The sequence below is a fragment of the Miscanthus floridulus genome, chromosome 11, assembly GCF_019320115.1.
Source record: "Miscanthus floridulus cultivar M001 chromosome 11, ASM1932011v1, whole genome shotgun sequence".
Taxonomy (NCBI): Eukaryota; Viridiplantae; Streptophyta; class Magnoliopsida; order Poales; family Poaceae; genus Miscanthus; species Miscanthus floridulus.
The window spans coordinates 66,633,292-66,657,823 of NC_089590.1; the positions used below are offsets into that span (position 1 = coordinate 66,633,292).

The 24,532-nt window shown below is 43.0% G+C and overlaps 1 protein-coding gene across 1 annotated transcript; it reads left to right on the forward strand.

The window, feature by feature from the left end:
• LOC136493293 (protein root UVB sensitive 2, chloroplastic-like) lies at positions 1 to 4,816 on the forward strand. Its single transcript, XM_066489360.1, has 10 exons — positions 1 to 165; positions 287 to 427; positions 1,608 to 1,696; positions 1,784 to 1,868; positions 2,033 to 2,092; positions 2,177 to 2,270; positions 2,532 to 2,629; positions 2,872 to 3,051; positions 3,887 to 4,009; positions 4,090 to 4,816. Exons 1-10 carry the CDS (start codon positions 154 to 156, stop codon positions 4,525 to 4,527), a joined length of 1,320 nt encoding a protein of 439 aa, XP_066345457.1. The 5' UTR covers positions 1 to 153; the 3' UTR covers positions 4,528 to 4,816.
• Positions 4,817 to 24,532: the final 19,716 nt, after the last annotated feature.

Here is a 24,532-nt window from a genome sequence, read left to right on the forward strand (position 1 = left end):
CTTCTCGGTCTCATCGTGACCGGGCGGAGAGAGGTAGAACAGCCACCCACCAGGCAACACCGCAACAGCCGTGAAGGGGTGGCGTCAAGGCAGCGCTGAAGCGTCGGCGACCTCGAGGCTCGAGCTCCCGTGCCGCCCTCCGAGCTAACCTAGATGAACATACTCGTAAGCAGAGGCGCCTCGACCCTACCAGTTGCTCCAACGCTTTGTTCGCTGTGCATAGTTTTCTCGTGCTGAATGAAACCGCCCTTTTCCTTCCCCCTTCTCTGCGCGAAATATCTCACAGGAGAGGATACGTGGAGGTGGCGACAGGGCGGCCGCCACGGAGCCGCCGCCCCCGCAGCCGGTGTGCTGGGTGGAGATTTCGGAGTCCGTCTCACGGCTCTGCAGCTTCGACGCCGCTGGTAGTGGTGGCGGCAGCATCTCTGTAAGCCTTCTCTTTTACCTGGAGCTCTTGATTTCCTGAATCCCGCACCACATATCGTTCTAGTATATCGCAGACTTCATCGTTTCTGTGGGGGAACAGAAATCTGCCCGTGGGATAACTTAACACAGTAGTATCAGCTGAGAATGCGTTACTTTCTTCCAGTAAGTTTCAGAGTAGGTGTTCCCTGCTAGCACTTTTATTTTATTATAAACAAATTGGAAGAGTAAAGGGGGAAATGGGACCAATGTGATTCACCTAGGCACTAGCATTCTCCTGATTGGCACAGCTGTTTTCTGTTAAAAGGTTTTGTGATTGGTCGGTGTTTTGCCTTTAAAATTTTCAGATTGCAATCAGTGTTGTGATAGACCACCGTCTCAACAATTCAAATATTTTTTGTTGGGTAGTCAAATGATTTGCCTGCTTGAATTGTTGCTGGGATTCAAGATGTTGATTAACCCATATCCTTCGTCACCCCTCTTATAAGTTATATAACTTCGGAATGGTTATGCCATCTGCAGTTTGAACATTGCACTATAGATCAAGGGCGTACCCAGTGTAGAGAGCTCCCGCTCTGTGCGGCGTCTGGGGAAGGGTGTCAGTGGCAAGCCTTACCCTCGCCTGTGCAATGCGAGGAGACCGCGAGTCGAACCCAGGACCTTCCGGTCACAGGCGGTAAGACTCTACCGCTTGCACCAGGCCCGCCCTTCGCACTATAGATCAAGGAGATAGCTAAATACTACTCATATTTCGATGGTAGTAATCACTACCAAAATGGTGGAATTCTCCTAGTGTTTTTAAGTAGTAATAAAACACTACCACTAGTCATAGCACATGGGAATCCTCACTAGGAGGCATTTGGTAGGGAAAGTTTATACTAAGTTTTGAATGCTAATACACTAGGAGAAGCCCACATCACTAGGAGAAGTCTAAAATTCTGGTTGTGAATGATTTGCCACAATGGCACACATATCTATAGGCCTTGATTTCTCTCGATGTACCTCAGAAATGTACAAGTTGTTACCTGAAATACAACCTCTAAATGTTTGCTTGGACAAATGAAAATCATATAACCTAAGTGTGCAATCATGATTCTGTAGCAAAATTAGTAAAATCTTACTTCATCAATATCTTAAGGGTTTATTTAGTTTTCTTTCAGTCCGTAACTCTTCTTTTCCTGCAGGTAAAAGTTATTCAGGATTCTAGACCTATACATGATAAAGTTGTTGATTCTTTCTTGAACAAGTTTTTTCCATCAGGTTATCCATACAGGTATGAAGTTCTTAGGCTCATTGCTATTCTAGATAATTCTGCTGGGATACATCCTATTGTGTTAAGTCTCTGCTATTAATCATGCAGTGTGAATGAGGGTTACTTAACTTATACCAGATTCCGAGCACTACAGCATTTCTCTAGTGCTATGCTACATGTGCTGTCAACACAGGTCAGTAAATCTTTTCCATATCTTGTGTGAGTTGATTCCATAAATTACGGTTGGTCTTCAGAACAGACTGCTAAGCATGTTGAGATCTTTGACTTCTGTTCACTTCGTTTATGGAAAAAAAAATTATGCTCGTCAACTGACTGCCCAAGTGGGCTGTGGCTCAGTCATTGCTATTTGCTGCAGGTTTGCGACCTACCCCAGCTCAAGCAACTGCTTTAAGTTGGGTAAGCATATGATGACAGAGATGCTAAACATTCAAGCAGGTACTGCTATGAAACATATTGGCTGATTTTCTCTATCTATTTCAGATTCTAAAAGATGGAATGCAGCACGCAGGAAAGCTCATTTGTAGCAGCATGGGGGCAAGAATGGATTCCGAACCAAAGAGTTGGAGGATACTTGGTGAGAAATGATGATATTATCCTATGACCTCCTTTCTGATATTTCTGTTCTTTTGCTTGTCATGTTGATACTTTTACATTTTTTCCCCTTTTCCGTTGCTGTTTCCCTAGATTATGTTATTCATGCCTATTTCTGTGGTTTGACAGCTGATGTTCTTTATGATTTTGCCACTGCCTTGGAAGTCATTTCACCATTGTGTCCACAATTTTATTTTCTACTGCCATTTTTCCTATTATTAATGCTAACTGCTGTGTTTGACAGCTGATGTTCTCTATGATTTTGGTACTGCCTTGGAAGTCGTTTCACCTCTGTGCCCACAACTTTTCCTTGAAGTAGCAGGCTTGGGAAATTTTGCGAAGGTTGCCTTTCTAACTGGCATTTCACCCTTTAGATTAAACAAATGATATATATAATCTTCTGTTTGATATTTTGCATGCAAAGTTGTGTTTTAATATTTACGAACGAGTAAGAAATGTTTCCCTTAACATAGTCTCAAATAACCATACAGAATGGTAGCATTGTAAAGGCAATGCATTTGTCCTGTTTTTTCTGCCTGAAAATTGAGCTGCTATGTTAAATGATTCATTACTTTTTATTGCAGGGAATGGCCGTTGTTGCAGCAAGAGCAACAAGGCTTCCAATTTACTCTTCTTTTGCCAAAGAAGGCAACCTTAGTGATTTATTTGCTAAAGGGGAAGCCATCTCAACACTTTTCAATGTCATGGGAATAGGAGCTGGAATTGGATTGGCATCTACTGTTTGTTCAACAACTCAAGGGAAGGTACATATTTACAGGACTACATTTCATCGTCTATTCTATCGTTACTGCTGTTCCATTAGACCATTAAACTCTATCATCAGGCAAATATACATAGTGAAAATGTGCACCTGACATGCATTGCAATTGCAACCGTATGACAGCGTCATATGAACTTTCTGTTTATATTATCCAGAACTTTGTCTATCATTGTCCAGTGCTTTACAGACTTCCAACTTCCAAAATCAACTATACTCAAAACAAGTTATTAGGTCCTCTAAAGTAGTGCATCATTTATGTTATAGACATGCTATGCAGCTCACCCAGAGCATTAACGAATTGTGGCACGCTGAACTGTATTCCACTTACCTGCTGTTAGCATGCATGTAAGCTGGGATGATGGAGATCTCAGTAAATAGTTTTTGTTGGAGTTTTCTGCACATGACGAAAGCATAGTCTTTTTAGGGCAAGAGGAAATCATGCATTTAGTAATTTCTAGTTCTTATTCTTATTGTACATGTGTCATCCACTATATATAACAGACTTTTAGTCTTTTATTACTGATGTTTTCGTGCTACTCTGTAAATTTTCAGTTAAACCAGATACAACACAATTTTTTGGTGTTTACCTAGTAACTGACTAATTTATTTGTTGGGAAGTTACTGCATAGAACAACAACAGAGAATGCATTTTTAGGATTATTTTCATTTTTTTTTGTCCCACTTTGCATTCAATTATTGCATATCATCTGAACCTGCTATAATGCTGAAGAACCTTGTGTTGATGCAAGTTTGTTTGCTATTACAATTAAGAACCTTGTACTGATACAAGCTTCTAATGACCTAGCCATTTTCGTCAGTTAATTGCAGGCCCGTTACTTTCTGCAGTGCATATATACGGAGTTGTCCAAGAGATGAGAGCAACTCCTGTAAACACACTCAACCCACAAAGAACAGCAATGATTGTGGCTGATTTTATTAAGGTTTGACATCTTTGATCTATCAATTAACACAACCTTTTTATCCAGTTCAGTAACGGTAGTAATCCTTGTCTGCACTACAGAGTGGAAAGGTTTCTAGCCCAGCTGAGCTAAGATACAGAGAAGACCTTCTGTTTCCTAACCGAGTTATAGAAGAAGCTGGAAGTGTGAAGATCGGACAGCCACTCCGCAGAGTCTTGAGTCCGAGGCTCGTTGAACAGCTGAGGGCAACTTTCCCAGACGAGAAATTCTTGCTTACCCAAAAAAGCAACAGGACATACATGGTTCTTGAGCAAAGTGCGAGCGGAGAGGACGCATTCAGGGGGTGGCTGGTTGCCGCATTTGCTTCAGAGATGGAGAGGTCAGGCATCGGTTCGCGTGACGCGGTTCTGAATGAGGCCTATGAGAAGACGAAGAGGGTCTTCCCCGCTTTTGTATCAGAAGTTAGGAGTAGAGGATGGTACACGGATCAGTTTTTGGATGGGAACGGTAGTCGAGTTGCATTTGCGAAGTCCCAGTAGTCGCAAGACTATGTTTTTGGAGGGAGACGCGGAACCATGAACTCATGCAGCGCAGTGTAGTCCAACATTTCTAGTTACAGATAGAGTTGAACTGACCCAGTGTCACACAGTTTTGGTGGTGGTTAGAACTTCTCTCTTCTTTTTTCGCGTGTGTCCAGTCCGTTGGCTCCTCATGCCACCTGTATTTGGCTGTAGTTTGTGATCACGGAGATTCCATGAATGTTTCGCCAGCTAGTCTATCTATCGTCCGATTGTTGGAAACCTGAATTGGGCATGAACTGGGGAACCGACGAGGTACGATGCTTGGTTAGTACATTAGTCAATGGCTGACGATTGAACAAGGTGAAGTATCGTACAAGGTTGGATCCACAGCTACAGCATGTTCGTTTGGCTGGGCTTGACGATTGTTGTTGGCTGGTTTGGTGTGAGAAAAAAAATACTATTCTGGCTAAAAATTTATGATCGTTTACGAGGAATAATCCCAGCCGAACAAGAGCAACCATCCGCGGAGCGCATGGTACTTGTCGGTTTCAGCTTTTCTTCGACACCGCATGCTATGACACAGGACGTCAGGACTGGTTCGCATGGTTTGGGGATTCCTCGCTGCGCAAAGCCAAAGGCGTTTCCATTGCACCTAGGACTAGGAGTAGTCATCAACGACAACGATCCGTCGATAGCAGCTGGCTGGTACGTATGCTGCCGCCTGCCGGAGAGGACAGTCAAGTCAAAAAAAAAAAAGATGAACCGAAATTAAGGCCTGTGTAATTACCGTGGCTGTTACGGTATGCCAGCGCCACACGTGCCTTGACTGACGAAGGAAGGAACCGGCCGGCTTCGTCTACGGCAAACGAATGAACTAATGAACGATCGCGGCTTGCTGCTGCAGCGAGCCAGCGAAGCAGAAATCACCGCGAGTCCGAGGCCGCGTCATTGGTTATTTACCGGGCAAGTTTGCATCACCGTCACCGGTGCGTCTGTCCCAGGGCTCCTTCCATGCACGTGATCGCCTATCGCACGGTCCCGTTTGAATCCTTCGGATTCTAAGAATCCGGTTTATTCAGCCTGTTCGCTAGTTGGTTTCTGAGCTGATAAGTGTGACTGATGCTGGTTTGTTGTGAGAGAAAAACACTATATAATGGCTGATAAATCCTGACCGAAACCAACAAGCCAACAGGCTCATAAAGAAATCCTACACTCCCACTATCTTATCCAAACCGTCAAGATTTTAGAGAACTTTTAACTCACAGATTTTTAGAGTCCTAAAATCCAATAAAACTGTTTGGATTCGAATTCTTAAAATCCGTTAGGATCTAAAAAAGCACCGTAGTCCTTTTGGTTGAAACGTCAGTCGATGTGATTTAGGAGTCAGGACTAGACCTGGGCATTCGGTATTATCGAACCGATCGATTTGGTACTTCGGTTTCCACAGAAAATTCGGTTTTCTCGAAAAATAGGTACCTTCCAAAAATTGGTATCAAGAAAATTCGGTTTCGATATTTTTGGTTCGACTTCGGTATTTACTGAAAAATACTGAACTGATCACAGAGACAATTAATAGCAGGTTCAAAAGGCAATTTTGACATGATTTCGTAGAGAATAATAATGCCAAATACCTACATATAAAAGTCCACGAGACTATAAGAGTAGAGTATCATAAATACATAATATAGTCTACAATAGTACAATCAATCACGAACTGAATTGGATACCAAAAAATTTGGTTTTAGTATTTTTTGGTTCAGTTCTCAGTTTTTTTCCTAGGAGCCGTACGTACTTCTGCTAGATCAGCTGTAGTACGTACAGTACTACTAGTAGGCTGTAGCTAGATTCCAGTGGCCGCCAGTCGTGGCGACCGACTGTCGCCAGCAGATGGAGTACTACGGATATTATTCCCCCGAAGGAGGCTGCTGCTCGACACGCGCCTCTGGTCCTACTAGCACGCATGACGCATGCTTCTCTGATGAGTTCTCAGTTCTCACTCTCCTCTCTCTCTCTCCTCTGAACGGTACTGCCGTACTGGCACGGTGGTCAAGTTGCCGGTACAAGTCGTCAAGTTGCGATGAATCGAGGTGTACTGGCAAATTAAAGGGTGCAGAGCGAGGAATCGTGCCACTCTAAGACCTCGTTTAGATCGTAAGTTTTTTCACTCTTTTTATCATATCAAATTTTTGGACACATGTATGGAGTATTAAATGTAGATAAAAAAATAACTAATTATATAGTTTGATTATAAATTACGAGACGAATCTTTTGAGCCTAGTTAAGCCATAATTGAACAATAATTGTCAAATACAAGCGAAAGTGCTACAGTGACGAATACTGATTCCTAACCTTAATCTAAACATGGGCTAAAATAAGGTTGCCAGGAGAGCTTCAGAGCGAGCAGTTGATGCAGAGCAGAGCTATAAGACATCTGAGTGCGGTCTGAAAGTCCACTAAAAAATTAAGAATGGACTGGTTTATCATCTTCTTTTTTTAAAAAAAAAGAGAGGAAAAGATACGGCAACCATTTTGATGCCTGAACTTTATTTTAAAGTGACAACATAATTACAAGAAATATGCAGAGCTCAGAAGTTAGCTGGACGGGAAGAAACTGAATACAAGAAAGAGAGAGGCCACACCGCCACAGCCAACAAGAACCACTTACAAAAAGAAGAAAGAAAACTACTCCACATCTTAAGTTTAATATATATTTAGCACTAGGACTTTGGCATATGTATGTCCAGACTCCAGAGCAAAAGGCCTTCACGTACGGCGACGTCCCGTTATCATCTTTTCACCTCTTCACCATCTCTTTTGTTTGATTTGTATAAAATATGTTGATCCATCGCTACCTCAATCCTCAAAAACTAGTAATTAGTATAAGTAAGATGATGAAATCATATAACACCAAAATCCATAGCATAGACTCTTAATAGACCATCTCATTTATATAATGTTTGATTTCTCAAACCAAGGGCGCGTTTAGTTGCACCAACTTTGGAGGTGCAAACTTTGCATAGTAAAAGATTCCCTACTGTAGCATTTTGTTTGTATTTGTGAATTATTGTCCAAACATTGACTAATTAGGCTCAAAAGATTCGTCTCGCAAAGTACAACCAAACTGTGCAATTAGTTTTTGATTTCGTCTACATTTAGTACTCCATGCATGTACCACAAATTTGATATGACAGGGAATCTTCTTTTTGCATAGTGCCAAAGTTAGGAGTTTGGGAGGAACTAAACGAGGGCCGAGCACTCCTTAATATATGATCGGTGTTGGTCGCTATTACGATGTGCATAACGTTGTTACCCCTTTTCTTGTCCGCCGGATATTTTCGAGGCGTTTCGTACTATATTGTATCCAGACCGTCTCTATTCTAAATTATAAGTTGTTTTATTTTTTTATTAGGCATATATCTTTTGATGCACATCTAAATATATATTTCGTCGAGATATAAATAGTAAAAGTTATGTACGTAGTAAAGCAAGAACGACTAAATAATTTGAAAGGGATGGAGTACATTACTTTAAAAAAGCAACATTTTTGGAAGAATGCAATACCAATGCTGTGTACACACGTGCGTGGAAGCGAAAAGTAGAGCGCGTGCATCAGATACAGTCGTTGTTATGATAAAAATGAAAAGTTTACACCAAAACGTCACCGCGAGCTCCATGCACCGACGCACACATGGTGCGTGTTCTCAAGGAGAAAAATATACAGGGGAAATCAGGGGCAGATTCTGCAGGTTTTGTCCTATTTGTTGCCGGTTGCCGGACGTGGACACATGCATGAACCCAACTGCCCAAGGTGGTGCGGGCTGCAATATCCATTTGTAAAAATAGGCCGTCGCCCGGCAGCGCGGCCGCGGCGCAGGCATATATCCCGCGTGGGGAAATACAAATACTCCTCTTGCTCTCTCGTTACTACCGTCCGTGTAGTTGTAGCTTTATATCCCCTTTCGCCTTGTTTAATTTCTTTGCTCGTAGCTTTATTTACCTCGCGGCAGTCCATGCATGCACGGCACGGACTACGGACGCCACCGAAATCATCGATTCGATCCGTTTCCAAAATGCCGGAAAGGCACGGCGGATCCAGCGCCCCGGCTCCCCTTTTCACATCTGGATTCTGCTGGACCGGCGACGAGCCGACGACGTACGAGCGAGGCGAGAAAGGACACCCGGTGATGCCCACCCGCACAACTGCGCTGCCCGTGGACCGTGGTGGCAGGTGGTCACGAGCGCATGGCGATGACGCGACGTCGTCGCAACTCGCAGGGCTCGGGACCCATACCAATTACTACCATGGCCACGCACCTTGACGAGCCCTCGATCTGGGTGGCGGTTGGCCTGGGTCGGTCGCGCCGGGCTCGGACGACGAGTCGTCCTTCGTACGCGCGGCCACAGAAAACGCGGACGGATGAGGAGCGGCCGTCCCGCGGAAAGGCGACCGCGCCGTGCACACGTACGGCCGTTGTCGCGCTGTGTGTTCCAAGGAGACGGGGCACGTACCCAACCCGTCGCTACTGCTACTACTATAGTAATATAGTGTAACGTCACGGTTTAATTTAAGTGATACACATGAAAACAACCAAACGACGAAATAATATCGTTATTATTAATTTATATAATCTTTTGAAACAATACAAAGTTAAATACCAAAATAAATAATTCACATGTATACATACTAATATCTATTATTTATATTGTCCAAACTTTCACATGTATAAAGCCATCTCAGAGGGGAATTTCATCTCAGACTGGAATTTTCCCCCAAAATTTCAAAACTCTAACATCAGTGGGATTAGAAAACTCGTGGCCCGGTCGCCATCATTAACACCATCGTTGCCTTGTGTCAGACATACAAACTAAAACAATTAAATTATGAGCTGACAAAACTTAAATTTTTTCAGACATAAAAAATACCCATGCCTTACTGCATGAAAAATATTTCACAAACCGATAACCTCAAACTTTTTAGCCAACCTTTTCATTCTAATTCTTTCCTTTTTCAACAATTACATTGCAACTCCACTAAAACTTTGTAGCCAATTACATTGCCAAGCCCCTGACGATCTGCGGCGCCACATCTTCCTCGCTCCTCGCTTGAAACGCCTCCAGCGCCAGCAACTCGACCGGCCATGCCATGCGCCGCCCTATTCGGGCCACGCCACCTCAACACCGACAAACAAACACAAACCCATACACTCATTCAGCAAAGAATTAGATTTAATAAATTTACCCCTTCAGATAGCAGGAAAAATCTCATCACCAGCCACTTAGTTCTTACTGTTGTAAATGATGAAGCACATATAGATGCATTATGGGCATATCAATAACACCTAGAGATCCTATATGTGTGGTTGTTTAACAGATACGGAGTATGTAATTGTATCACAGGTAGAGATATGGGTACGGATACTGAATAAAATGACTCTAGGTTGCAAAAGAACATGTTAAACTCAAGTAGTTGGCACAATAATGACATAAATGGTGGCAAAACTGATGCTTGGATAGTTAAATGACCATAGAGTGCGAGCAGTATAAACTAACTTCAATGCTCAGAGAATACAAGTACTTTAGGATCAACTGACTATCAAGAAACAAATGCAAGCATGCTGAAATTGTGTAGCACACTGAAGCACAAAAAATAGATGTAGGATTTATCTATTTCTCAAAATATCTAGCATGGAAAGAAATGTTATCCATCTAGAAAAAAACATGCCAAGATAATAACCCCAACGACCTGATCAAATACAGGATATTAGTAGGGGTATACATGACAAAACTAGTCAGAGAAGAAATATAATTGTAGGAAGTACAATAGATTTACTAAAAGAACAGGCTTACAAGAAACAGGAATGCTTATTCAAGAAGAGCATGCCAAAAATAAAAAAAATAAAAACAGCTAACCTGGATCTCTTTTGGGAACGTCGCACTAAACAACATTGTCCGCCTGACACCTGGAAGTGACATGTCCACTTGCTCAACAATTCTTCTAACTGTGGATCGAAACACATATCAAGCATTCTATCTGCCTCATCATGGGAAAAGGTAGAGTGCAAAGATATTCTTGTCCCTTTCCAACAAAACAATCATTCGGTCAGGCTAGCCGCAAGAATGTTAACATCCCTCTCGAGATCTTTTAACTGCAAATTAGAATATAAATTTAGAATGTGATACAAATTTCAGAAAATAAGTAATGGTCAAAGGTAATGTCCACCTGACACCTAGAAGAGGCATGTCCATTTGCTCAACAATTTTTATAACTTGTGTTTCAAAACCCATATCAAGCATTCTATCTGCCTCATCAAGGGCAAGGTAACAAATTGCCTGCAAAGCAATTGCCTCTTTGAATATGCCATGTTTTAGAGGCCGCTCATGTTTATGACTTTTTTGGTGAAATATGGGTGAACACATGAAAAGTAGTTCTATCAAGATTTTGTCTAAATAGCCATGTGCAAAGAATTTTTCCACTCAAATCATAATATTAGAAATAATATATTTTTCCACACATCCATTTTGGAATGGCTGAACCTTTTTTTCAAATAACCAAATGGCTGAACCTTTGACCATTACTTATTTTCTTAAATTGTATCATTTTCTAAATTTATATTCCAATTTGCAGTTAAGAGATCTTGAGAGGGGTGTTAAACATTCTTGTGGCTACCCTGACCGATTGGTTGATTTGATGAAAATGACATGTAAACATTGCATTGTTGCTTACCAGCTAATGGGTCAGAAATATATACCAAGGAAACAAATTTCACAAAACTAATTGAGCTATTAAAGGCTACAATAGTCACCAATACAATAAACCATGTCGAATCAACTGTCGAGCTGTATTCAAAACTTGATAGGCAAAAAGAGACCACCTGATTAGTAATTGGCACTCCTCCACAAGCGACAACTACCATAGCAACCACACACCACATGCATGGATCTGCCGGAGCATCCTATAGAGGTGGAGAAACAAGCAACCAAATGAACCTTTCCTAATAATTATTATAGATAAATAATTATACAAGACATTTTTATATTTATTCTTAAATAATATCATTGGAAGAACATATGTAATTCATACATTTTATATTTAATGTCAGCTTACTTCTTGCCAAGAAGTTGCCCCATCCTAGCTTCCCAATGGCTATACTTGTGCAGTGTCACACCACGGCACTTTGAGCTCCCCCTCGCGAACCCTATGCTCTGGGGCCAGAGTATGTGCACGAACTCCTTGGTGCAATTCCTCATCTGGAAAGCACGCCCATCAATCCACCGCGAAACTATCGATCATGGAACTGTAGATGCCACTTGATATTTTCATGCAACTATTACTTGCTTCAAATCTAGGAGAAATGGAGAACATGTCCTTTATTTCCATGATCATGCAACAGCTCTCAGATGGCCATAGCAAGAGATACAGGCATCAGTTCACATTACCTGAAGATTATTTGTGCAGTCTACAATACAGATTGGCAAAAGTGAGCAGCAGCGGCAGTGCCAAGATCCAGCAGGCTGCCCACATTCTCCCTAGCTTCATCTTCTTTCTGAACCTGCTCTCTACCAGAACAGCAATGCACAATTAAAATACATCCAATTCAAGCATTCAAACAATGATTCGAACAGACCGGCCACAGAGTAATAAAAATTAAATACCTCTTTAGAACTTACCAAGAGCAGAGCACGTCATCACACTTGCCTGCGCCACCTCTCTGCATCCACTATGGCATTGAAGCTAATGTTATTTGCTATGGGAAAAAACTCGATCTGTTAGGATTGCTCTGCTACTGAATGTGAACGGTGTTTAGATAATGCCCTTTACCTTTTCTAGAAAAAATTTCAAAGCCACCGGTGAGTTGTCAATTCGTATTAAAATGAGTTTGTTGCTAACCTAGTCATTTGTATACAGAAATAAACAAAATATATATGAAAATATATACCCTTTGTTACACGCATCAGTTGCTAGAACAGATCCCTACTCCTTAGCTGGACTTGATGCACACTTAGAAAATCAAAATCGCAACAGCATTCTAAAACTCCCGATGAAGAAGAACACACCGATAAATCCTTGGCCTTGGTGGAGCCAGACCTCGATGACGACTTCTTCCTCCCGAAGAGCACGCACTTGCTCCACTTCGCTGGAGACTTCCCCATTGGAGTCTAATCCGCTGCGCACCGGATCGGAGGGGTTCAGACCGTAGATTAGTCATTGTCGGAGCGCCGCAGCAGCAGCCATCAATCGTCGCCGCACCGCTAGAGCCTAGAGCTGGGGTTTCGAGCCTAGGGAGGTGCGCGGGGTAGGAGAGGAGTGCGCGACACGATGGGGCAAGGAGGGGAAGGAGGAGTCAGAGTCGCCGTGTGCGGCCGCCGCCGCTTGCTCCTGCGACCTAGCGCTCGCGAGTGACAGAGCCCATGTCCTCTAGGGCCACGAAGGCGTTACCCTGCCTAGTCCTCGATTGGAGCGCCGCAGCAGCAGCCATCGACGTCGTTGACCGGAGCTAGGGGTTTGAGCCTGATGAGGCGTGCGAGGGGAGGGAGGAGAGAGAATGAGTCGGAGTCACACGTTGGGGAGAGAAATCGAGCTAGTACTACCGACGGCCTGGTGGTAGGCTACGGCGCCCTGCCCTGGTGTCCGTCCATGGGGGAGGAGAGGAGTCGTGCGACACCGGGCAGTGGCGATCTACGCCGTCGCGCCCAGTGCCGTGCCCCTCGTGGTCATCATGCCCTCTACAGTGTGTCGTCTCCCTCGGGGTCACCGTTTCCTATGCCATCGGCCTAGGATTGAAATGGTCATGGACGGGGGCAACCAAAATCAATGCGAGCCTGACCTGCAGGTGCATGCGCGTGTTAGGTCTATGGGAGGGCGATGGAGGGCAGACACACTAAACATGAGCCAACGGATTTGGATGAGTAATGAGAGAGAATGGCTAAGAGATAATCTGGTGTATCCATTTTGATAGTGTTATATTTTCTGGGTGCATTTATGGGTGTGGATATAGCATAGGTCATGACTATAGAGCAGGCATTTGTTGTGTGGCTGTAGATTTATTCTAACTGGTGAATTATAGGGGGGGTAGATATAGGTTATTATACCTGAGGTTCTCTGTGGCACACAAGTGTTTTGGTTATGTTAGCAGCGTAATTACTTACTCTACGTCTCAAGAAAGGGTTATTTTGATCAATGCTATTATAATTCGCATGTTTATGTGTTCTGCCACTACTCAACTTTTTGGAATAATGACATCATGATACGCCATCCCTGGCCTATCCCCGCCTTCCCCTCCGCCCGCCCACGGCGGCGTCCAAAGCTCACTGTTGGCCTGTGCCCCTCCGCCTACCCATCCCTCACTTGCGCTGCGTCGTACGGAAGAAGAAGGGTGAAAATGCATGTTTCAAGATGTTTCAGGTGTAGGATGTTTCATAGATATATTGTAAAAGTAGATCGGGATGTTGCATATATTGCAATAGTGGTACACGTATGTTGTAAGCTTCTATTCCCAATATTTCATCTGTTTTTTAGACGTATCTTGCAACTGTGTTTATTTATATGTTGCATATGTTTCACACATACATTTTTAATGTTTTATCTGAATGTTGCGTATGTTTTACAATGGTTTTTTATGTATTTTTGCAAGTATTTCAGATGCATGTTTGTGGCAGAACCGCCTAAAATAACTCACTTTTGGAGGTGCTTGTCTTCCACTAGACACTAAACACCCCAAGAGTGAGCTAATTTAAACAGTTCTGTCAAGCATATTCCATGGAAGAATCCAAAAATCCATATTTTTCAACAGGATCATAAATGGGAGAATAAAGCTTACAACATTTTAGCCATTTCTTACATCACTTTCCATGCAACATCAGAGTATAATATTTATCGTTTATAACAGTGAAATATAACTATGTTATCAGAGTTTCAGCGGAAATAAAATCATTTAATGACAAGTTAAACATTAACATGATGATCCATTATATACGTCATAACAGGTTATAAGTTTTTTTCCATTGTAAAACATTTTGGGTGAAAGTTTCAAATAAACTCTATGTCCGCAATGTTAAGGAAATCCTCGCTGAGTCCACCAGGACGTTTCCACACACAAGTGTCAGCCCCACATGTTCCTATCAACTGCAACAGGGTAGAACAAACCGTGAGTACTCAATTGTACTCTGTAAGGCTTACCCGTTAAATAGTCATCATTAGTTCATTAACTAACCATTCTATGTAAGCACCTATGCTACTTTCAAGCAGGTGGTAAGCAATCAGAACCATTTTATCACATTTCATATTCCAGTTCTTACTACGGTGCTAGGTCGTAGCCAAGTTGTACCATATCACACGGCGATTTGCGAACCGATGTATCCTAGCTAGGTACCCCGAAACACACGCCCCGTTTATACCCCAGGCACAAGCAAGACCAACCCATCACTATCTTATTAAGGGGTCCAGGTCCCTATCCAAACTTAGACTCTAAGCCCCCACTCCTCAGTCTCGAACTCAGTGTGGTGCTTAGACCTCCACCATCCCCGCCTTCGATCAGTCGGTCCAGAAAGAGTCAAAACCAATGACAAGAGAGCAACGAGCCTTCCCGCTCCCATAAACAAGTATGTGCTCAGGATAATAAGTCTGTGACCTGACTAGAATCCACTGCAATGGACGGTCCTCAATTGACACAGGCGGGACAAATGCAACCAGAGCCTCGCTCAGTTACCTAACGAAGTCCAAATCCAAATCCAAAGTATGGTCCCGCTCGGTCTCCAATTATTATCCATATATATTCCATGTGATAGTAACATGATAGTAGTAACAATAATATATTTCCTATCTCTCGCGACTGACAGGCAATCACTCGACTTCTACCAGAGTCCTATAGCATAGCAATCTATACGATCCTGTCATACTACTAAGACTTATAGGATAAGGATATATATATGCAAGTGGGTTTCATTCAACTCCTTAAAACTTAATGCACAAGCCTAAAATTAAGTACAAAATAATAGGGGTTATGCACCGGGGCTTGCCTGGATAAGATATAACCAAGTTAGCTTTCATCTTGGTGGTATGATCATCAAGTCACCATCTGCTTCCGCTACTACCGATTACTCCGCGATCCAACATCATTCCTATCCTGAAATACGTGGATGCAACGCAAGGACATAAATAATCAACGACAACCACAACTCTAAAATACGATTACGTCTTGCAAGCTAACGAGCTAGCTCTAATGACTAACATACTAAGCCATGTATCCACGTGGTTAAGTGAGGCTTGTTTCTGGAAAATGATTTTGTTCTACAAACCCCTAATTATTTTTGACATTTGATTGATTAAATATATATTTTCGTACTAGGGCTCATTTAGTTACCTTAACAAACTAATTTCTATGGAGCTACAAAAATTACAGTGAGCACCTAATAATGTTCGGAATCTACTATAAAAATTTCAGGGCCAGCACTACTACCAATTCATCATAATAATTCCTACAAATTCATGTTTTACCCATTTTACGCGCCTCAAATTAATTAGTCTACTCTTGAAAATTCTATGAAACTAAGTGAACAAAATACACTAGCAGATAGGTCATGATTTTAGTAACCTAACAAAATTAGTTTTACTGTTTTTGGTCAACTACACAAAATTTTATTGGATTTACAAGTTTAGCTTAGAAACTAAATTAGCAAATACTTGAAAAAGAAAAGGGCCAACCTTAACCCAACGCAGCCCAAGACCGGGACGCCCATGCGCGGTGCTATTCTTTTAAAAGAGACCCTGTTCTTCTATGTAATAGCACAACCTACCTACATACTATTCTCCTAGTCATCATTTATGCAAATGGGCCCCCGAATGTTGCTGACTTCACCACGGGGAGGTCCCTGGACTCCCCACGCTCAGCGCCACGAAGGCCGATGACAGAGGGCCGCTACGCCAGGCTACCAAGGCTCACTAAGATAGGAGTAAGGGGCCAACCTCAATCCACGTCTAAACGTGCACGGCTATGTGGCGGTTAGGGGCTCGGGGACGCAGTACTGCGAGCTTCAGCGACGAGTGGCCATTTGCGACGACGGCGTGGATGTTCCCCTGAACCTACACACTCATGGGAGATTGAAAGTGGTGGAGAAGCATCAGGAGCTCACCAGGGTTCACTCTACGGTGGCGGTTGAGACAGAGGAGCGACGAGGCAACCTGGCCACATGCGCCTGCACCTCACAGCGTCGTCCCGAGTGTGGCACCGGTGCGTCACCGCACCAATGGTGGGCCTCTTGGACAAAGCAACGCAAGCGCCAAGTGGAGGGGGGGGGTCCATGTGAGTTTAAGGTCTCAAGCAATCGAAATTCTATCGCTCCAATCCTACCTCTCTCCCTAGTTCTAGGTCACGGCGGCAACCAAGGCCCGCGATGAGCAAAACACCCAATTGACCGTTGATAGCCCATGTTCGGGGGTGGAAGAGATGGAGCTCCAAGTGGGCTTCCGGTGCCCTCTACTGGTGCAAAGAATTGGTTTGTGGAGGACCGGAGCTAAATGAATTGGAGGGTGGAAAAGGCAAGTTTTGGCCATGCCTTGTCGTGGAGAAGCACACGCGCATGCGGGCGGAAGGCTTAAGACGGCTGACCCTAGTCACTGGCTGCGACACGAGCAAGTCCACACGATGGACGAATAGGAGACTTGGCGCGATGCTCTTAACTCGAAGTGATCGAACTCGAGCGGAGCTCTCCATGACGTCTAGCAGGGCAAGGCAAGGTAGGGGAGCGTCCCATTGCTTCTATGGTTGGGCCACCATTGCGACATGGTGGCAGGGCTCCAAGGCATAGACTAGTGCGATAGGTAGAATGAGGGGTAGGGTGAGCGCCACGTCGACCAAGCGATGCAGCCGCAACCTTGGCAAGGCCCAGCGGCCAGTCATGCGAGCGTGGCATGCATGCAGCAGCGGGACCAGGCCACGGCCAGCTAGGGCTGGCCATTGCCTAGGGCAAGGCTACACGACGCCAACCAACGCAAGCTGGCCAGTGGCCATAGCCCGATCAAGACGCGAGCCTGACGCCAGCAGCGCCCACGCGCACGGTGACCATAGCTCAGGCCGAGTGGTAGCAAACTACGCCATGCATGCATTTTAAAGCTAAACAAAAATAGCTAATTATCTTATCTAAGGTTCAACCACTTATGCTATTTTAAAGCCAACACTACCCGGTTCCTAACGAAACAATCATTATGATCACAGAGCAGCTAGGGGGAAAGATAAACGAGTGCTAAGGTAAGCTCATCACTAAAATGCCGGTTCATGAACAGAGAGCCAACGACATGGTTCACAGTGCATTCCAACGTAGTTCGGGCAATTTTTACAAGTTCCATGTGACAACCAGCATGACTATAACCTACACCAAGCCCAAGTGCTCGTCTTGATGCAACCAACTGTACAAAAACATGGATGTATTGATTAATCATTTTTTGTTGAATTTTAAATGCCAAAATGGCATTGTCTACAATTCTTTTCCGACTTGGATAGAGTAAAGGCTTGGTTAGAACTAACAACCATTAGCGCTTTTGCCGTAATTATTAAAGGGTCTAAACCTTGCCGGTTTCAACTAACAATTGTACCATGAACCAGCCCATACTATATGCTAACTCGTAGGAACAAAAGATTAAAGCACTATTTAAGTATGTTCCACTATATAATTTACCAAAGATAGCACTTTAAACTTAAATCGTTTGTTTGCCGACTTAACCGTGAAGAGTCGATTTAATTTCAATTTGATTTCTGAGCTTCCCAAAAATACTAGCTGATATTATTATTCTCCAAGATTTAAAATTGCATGCCCAGCTACGTAACTTGCCCTCAAATATTTATTTCCACACTATACTCTAGTTATAATTGGTCGTTGTTCATAGAAATTGTTTTCATGCCAACGATTAACACAACTCATTCTATTCTTTTTGTTAGGAGTTTTCATCACCACCTCTTTACGCTAAGTAAATGAACTCACTATATTATTTGATCTATCTCTCAGGCTATAATCTTAATGCTGAGCGAGCTCGTAACACCAGAGGTGTTATAATGTTTCAAGTGTTTTATCTGTCATGAGACTTATGTTGCAAGTGTTGCATCTAGATGTGTTTACACTAAAATTTGGAAGAAGAATCGCAGGGACTTGAAAGCTCTCAAGATCATGTCATCAAGGAATCAATTGCGTGCAGGTCGGTATTAGCTGATTCGAATGTAACACTGGAATCGGCTTTCTTCAGATAGCGCTAGCAGATAACGACAAAGGCTATGATCGGCGTCGGGACAAGGCATGTTGGACTCTGCAAAAAGGGAAAGATTAGAGTCTAAGTTATCTTAGATTAGGAATGTTTTCTCTAGGGCCAAAGATTATGATGAGTCATGCTTGATAGGAGTCATGCGTAGGTTCCGGGTATAAATATCAAACCCCGGCTATTGTAAAAGACACATAATCAATCCAATACAAGTTACTTACTTTTTTCGGCTCTAGGCACCCCTTAGGAGTAGGAGTAGAGTAGATCTCGGCGAGTTCTTCAGCGAGTACGGCTGCAACGATCCGGTCAACCTCCACTGCTTGTTTGTAAGTACCATCATGGCTTATACTTCTGTTTGTACGGCTGCATCGATCCGGTCGACCTCCACTGTGACTCTGGTATAAGTTAGTTATCGATTCTTGTCTAGTTCAAGTAAGGCTGCATCAATCCGAATGGCCTCCACTGCTCGAACTAGATTAAGATCAAGTTATTGGCTCTATCTAAGGGTGGCGTTCCTTCAGATATATTCATTAATTTATCGATATTGCTTATTGCTTCCATTATTTATTTAATTACAGCAATATCACTTCGTCCGATTGGGATTGATCTAGATTGGCCTTATATCTTATTTAACTCATTGTTTGTTAATCTAAACTGATCTAATCTGTACTTTAAATGATGAGTTATATTTTATCGGCTGTTTTATATTAATCTTGATCGTGCATAGTGTGCGGTTAACGCATGTCTGATCTCGAGTAGATCTATTGGCTAGCAAAAACCATTCCATGGCCCATTATCACGACCTATGTGATTCTGCAACACTCCACTGTTAGCACCATGGAGTGAGGATCGTTATTTGGTAGATCTGTTCCTGAGAAGGCATGACCTTAATTGTGTGCTATGCCTGAATCGGTTGTTTTTGTAACATCCCGACCTAGGGCTTAACAGGATTAATAGGATACTCATACCAATAAGTTGCAACTTCTTTTCCGGAAGCCCATCTGCAAATAACTCTGAGGTTAAGCGTGCTTGGCCTAGAGCGATGGGTGACCGACCGGGAAGTTCTTCCCGGGTGCGCACGAGTGAGGACAAAGTGCGCAGAAAAGACCTGTATTGGTTTGTGAGGGCAGTCTATATCCTAGAGAAGCTGCCAGATATAAGTGGGCCCGGCCTCGGAGAGGTGGGACGTTACAGAATGGTATCAGAGCCAACTCTCGCGGTTTCACGGGCGCGTGTGTCGTAGTTGTGCAGGCATGGTGTGCATGGCTGGTGTGGATCCGGCGTGGTCACACAGCATGGCACATGCGCTGGCTCTAGACACACGGACGTGGCCAAGAAAGGACGCTCCTGGCTTGGGATTGATCGACGAGGACGTCGATCTCTTAAGGGGGTGAGGATGTAACATCCCAGCCCAGGGCTTAACAGGATTAATAGGATACTCATACCAATAAGTTGCAACTTCTTTTTCGGAAGCCCATCTGCAAATAACTCTAAGGTTAAGCGTGCTTGGCCTAGAGCGATGGGTGACCGACCGGGAAGTTCTTCCCGGGTGCGCACGAGTGAGGACAAAGTGCGCAGAAAAGACCTGTGTTGGTTTGTAAGGGCAGTCTATATCCTAGAGAAGCTGCCAGATATAAGTGGGCCCGGCCTCGGAGAGGTGGGACGTTACAGTTTTAGCCGATATTGAGTGCTTTCATGAATAGTTCACGTCATGAGACCATTGAAGTAGAGATAGGTTGAAAGATGTGTTAGCCCCATGATCTTATTATTGTATTATGGCATGCATGATTCTGCCTCATGCCCCACAGATATTGGTAATAAGTTTGGGTCATCGAATCTATTGTTGTTTCTACGACCTGTATAATTCTGCCTCATACCCCACTAGTCATAGCGATAGATAAGATCTAATATGTTCATTAGATTTATCTTTATTAAATGGTTAAATGATGATGAACTATTTTTTTTATATGAAAAGGGATTCGGTTACTTACAGTCATTGGCTTAGCATAAACTAATCATTGTTGACATCCTTTTGCCATTGATCAATATTTGTTTAAATAATGATATTCATCCTGAATGATAACCGATTCTTCTTACACAACCCCACGAGCTTTAACTAATTTATTCTTATGAATATGCTGGAATCGACTATTTAGTTGATCTCCTTTCATATTGGCTCTCAGAGCCACACATTCAGGACTGTCTGGCAATACAGACATGTTCTGTCCTAAATTACTGATAAACTTTCTCTCATTATCAATTGTAGGGTCAAATTGACTGGCATGTCTTGGGAAGAGTGCGTAGGATCGACCATCCTTGCGCTGAAGCTAGGCGAATCTCTAGCTCCATCAAGCGGACCCTTATGGCTTGCTCGTGTGCCCTCGGCACGGGACAAAATTTCGTGCTGACACACGTTTCTAGCATGCCCGGTGGGACCCCACAATCGTCATGGCGGTTCACAACAATAACAACATCCTTATGGTACATTATGAAGATCTACCTGATAGAGATAAAGATGTCATCGGCAAAGCTATAGAAGACTTTCAGAACAAATATTTATTGTCCTACACCAAAACACGTGACAACACAATTGTTCAAAAATTTCTACTACCAAGAGTTCTATTACACGGGTAGACAGATACAGTTGAAGTTGAAGATAGACGTTTCTTTACGAAAATTATAGACAAATCTATTGATGATGCCATATCAAGCCATAATGAAGCTTTCTTGGACACATTCCACAACACCATGAAAGAGGCGAGTCATGGGTTTTTAGTTGGTCAAGTTGGGCCGGCTTATTACAACATTCCACATCCAGTGACCCAAGGGACTAATCAAGTCGGTACCAGCCATCAAGAAGTAGCATTAGCTGATAATGATGATGTCCAGGCAGTTTAGGGTTCATCTGAATAAGCTCAATGAACTACTATGAATCAAATACAGTATAATCCTGGACCGTCAGTACAGCATGTGCAATAGCCGGCGGGGCAAGGTCAGAACCATGTGATCAATTTTGGCACATCAGGCCACATACCGTTGTCGACTCAAAAAATAGCACCATCAATTCAAAGGATCCATAGAGATATAGATCCTCATGTCTACAATCAAAGACTTCAAGCAGCAAGCCAGCAAAGGACCCAGCAGATAGAGATTCCATAGGGTTATCATTATGGCACAGATTATAACACCCTTCACATGATTTCAAATCCCGGGTATCAAGGCACATGGGATTTCAATCCATAGATGGGTTAGCAGGTGCAGGGAAATCCAAATTCACATGCTGACGAGTTGTTGCTAAAGGTGACCGAGATAATGAAGAATCAGTTCGGTCTGAAGCCAAAAGGGCTGACCTTTTCATACAAACGCCCATATCTAGAATGGTATAATTTGGTCGCTCTTTTCATAAATTATAGGCTCCCAGAGTTTGCTAAGTTCACTAGCCAAGACAGTACAAGTACGATAGAACATGTCAGTTGGTATCTCACATAATTGGGCAAGGCATGTGTTGAAGAGGCCCATCGAGTTTGTTTCTTCTCCCTGTCCCTGTCAGGGCCAGCCTTCACTTGATTTTCGTCACTACCAGTCAAATTTATCGCTAATTGGGTTAACATAGAGAAGAAGTTTCATACACATTTTTACACTAGGACTAGAGAAAAGAAGATAACCGATCTGATAATTATAAGGCAGAAGTCTAATGAATCAGGCATTGGGTTTCTTCAGAGGTTCCAAGAGACTAGGAACTTATGCTTCTCATTAAACCTGGTTGATGATCAGCTAGCTGCTTTAGCCGTTCAAGGAATGCTGCCAATGTGGAAAGAAAAACTACTAGGATAAGAATTTGATAGCTTGGGTCAATTGGCTCAACGAGTGACAGCATTTAATAGCCAATTTTAGAGTATGCGTAGAGATACCAGATTTCAAAAGAGTACCATAGTGGTCGAAGCTTATAATCCATACTCAGTCGACGATGGCTATGAAGATGAAGAAGAAGATGTTGCTACGGCTGAATGGAATTGGGGCAAAAAGACAGTAATGGTGACAAATCCTTGAGGAAGAGGTGTCGAGGAGAGCTATGACTTTGATGTCACAAAATCAGACAAGCTCTTCGATTTCTTGCTTGAGAAGAGGCAGATCAAGTTGCCTGATAATCATGTTATATTGCCCCCTGATCAGTTGAAGAATAAGAAGTTCTACAAGTTCCATAACGTTACTTCTCATTTCACAAATGAATGCAGAATTTTTCGGCAGCATATGTAGAGGGTTATTCAGCAAGGAAGGCTCAAATTTGATACGCCTCAGAAAATGAAAGTTGATGATAATCCTTTCCTAGGAGATCAAAACATGGTTGATGCTAGGCTGCTCAAGGGAAAGACTATGGTCCTAACATCAACCAAATCAAGAGAAACTGGAAAAGTTGATCCCAAGATGTAAATATTGGTCGACGAATACAGGGAAATTAAGAGACGTCGCGATAAGCAAAAGAGCCGGTATGAGCAGGGGAAACGTCAAAAGTAGGGGCGATAAAGCCACGGGTTATATCTCGAATTATGTTAAATAAATGGCAGCGACAGAAGGAAAATGATTATCAACGTTGGTTAAAGAATCAAGAATACCAGCGTCCACTGGAAAAAGAGAGGTATGAAAGGAAATAAGCCGAATCATATTGGAATTGTCCTTTCTTCAGACATTGTTGGGATGAAGGTTTGAAGTTGCCTACCAGACATGACTGTCTAGAATGCAGTGATCAATATTGGGAGTTTAGGCAATCTCAAACCAACCGCCGGTCTATCCATGCTCAAGATGCATATCATCATAATAACATGGTTCAGCGTTTAAAAATAAAAATGTTCATGATCGGCTTGGAAAATGAGTTGTTGACCAAGACTGGGCTGATTATGAAGAAGGCAATGAGAGAGAATATGTCTGGCAAGAAGGCCAATGGTGCCCAGGAGGTTTAACAAGAAGCCAGAAGAGAAGGGTGCAACGCCTAAGGAGTAAAGAGTTGGAACAAACTCAGACATCTGGTAAACCTCAAGTATGGCGTACTAAGCAAACAACTGATAAAAAGCAACCATCGACTAATATCCAAATGACTTTTCTGTTGCCATCAGAATTCAGAGCTCCGACAGATCAAGAAGTGTATTCAGATTTTGATGAATCGGAGTATGAGGAGATAGTTGCCAAGTTGACAGTTATACAGCAAGCAATATTTGATAAACCAGTCAAGCATCAGCATTTAAAAACTTTATATGTGAAAGGTTTGGTTGATGGAAAGCCAATGAACAAGATGTTGGTGGACGGAGGTGCTTCTGTCAATCTCATGCCTTACATCACTTTTTGTAAACTTGGTAAGGGACTAGGAGATCTGATTAAGACTAATATGATGCTTAAGGACTTTAGAGGTAACGCATCTAAGACCCGGGGGTAATGAATGTCGAACTGACAATCGGGAGTAAGACTCTACTCACCACGTTCTTCGTCATCGATGGAAAAGGGTCGTACAGTTTGCTCCTTGGTCGTGATTAGATTCATGTGAACTATTGTGTACCATCGACCATGCATCAGTGTTTGATTCAATGGCATAGAGATGATATCGAGCTGGTTCACGCTGATGAATCTGTGAGACTCGCAACAGCCGATCTAGTCTTCTTGGAACTAGAAGACTTCGAATGCTTTTCTGGCAAGATATGGGAAGAAGGCTTCATTAAAATCAGCAATGAAAGCCAACAGCCGATGCAAGCAATCGGCTCTGAGAGTTTATTTTGATAAATAATCATG

Bases quoted from the DNA above. Each gene is read 5' to 3' on its own strand.
- LOC136493293 (XM_066489360.1), top strand. The intron at 2,630-2,871 runs GTTGCCTTTCTA...TTTTTATTGCAG, and splicing joins GCTTGGGAAATTTTGCGAAG to GGAATGGCCGTTGTTGCAGC. The intron at 3,052-3,886 runs GTACATATTTAC...CATTTTCGTCAG, and splicing joins GTTCAACAACTCAAGGGAAG to TTAATTGCAGGCCCGTTACT.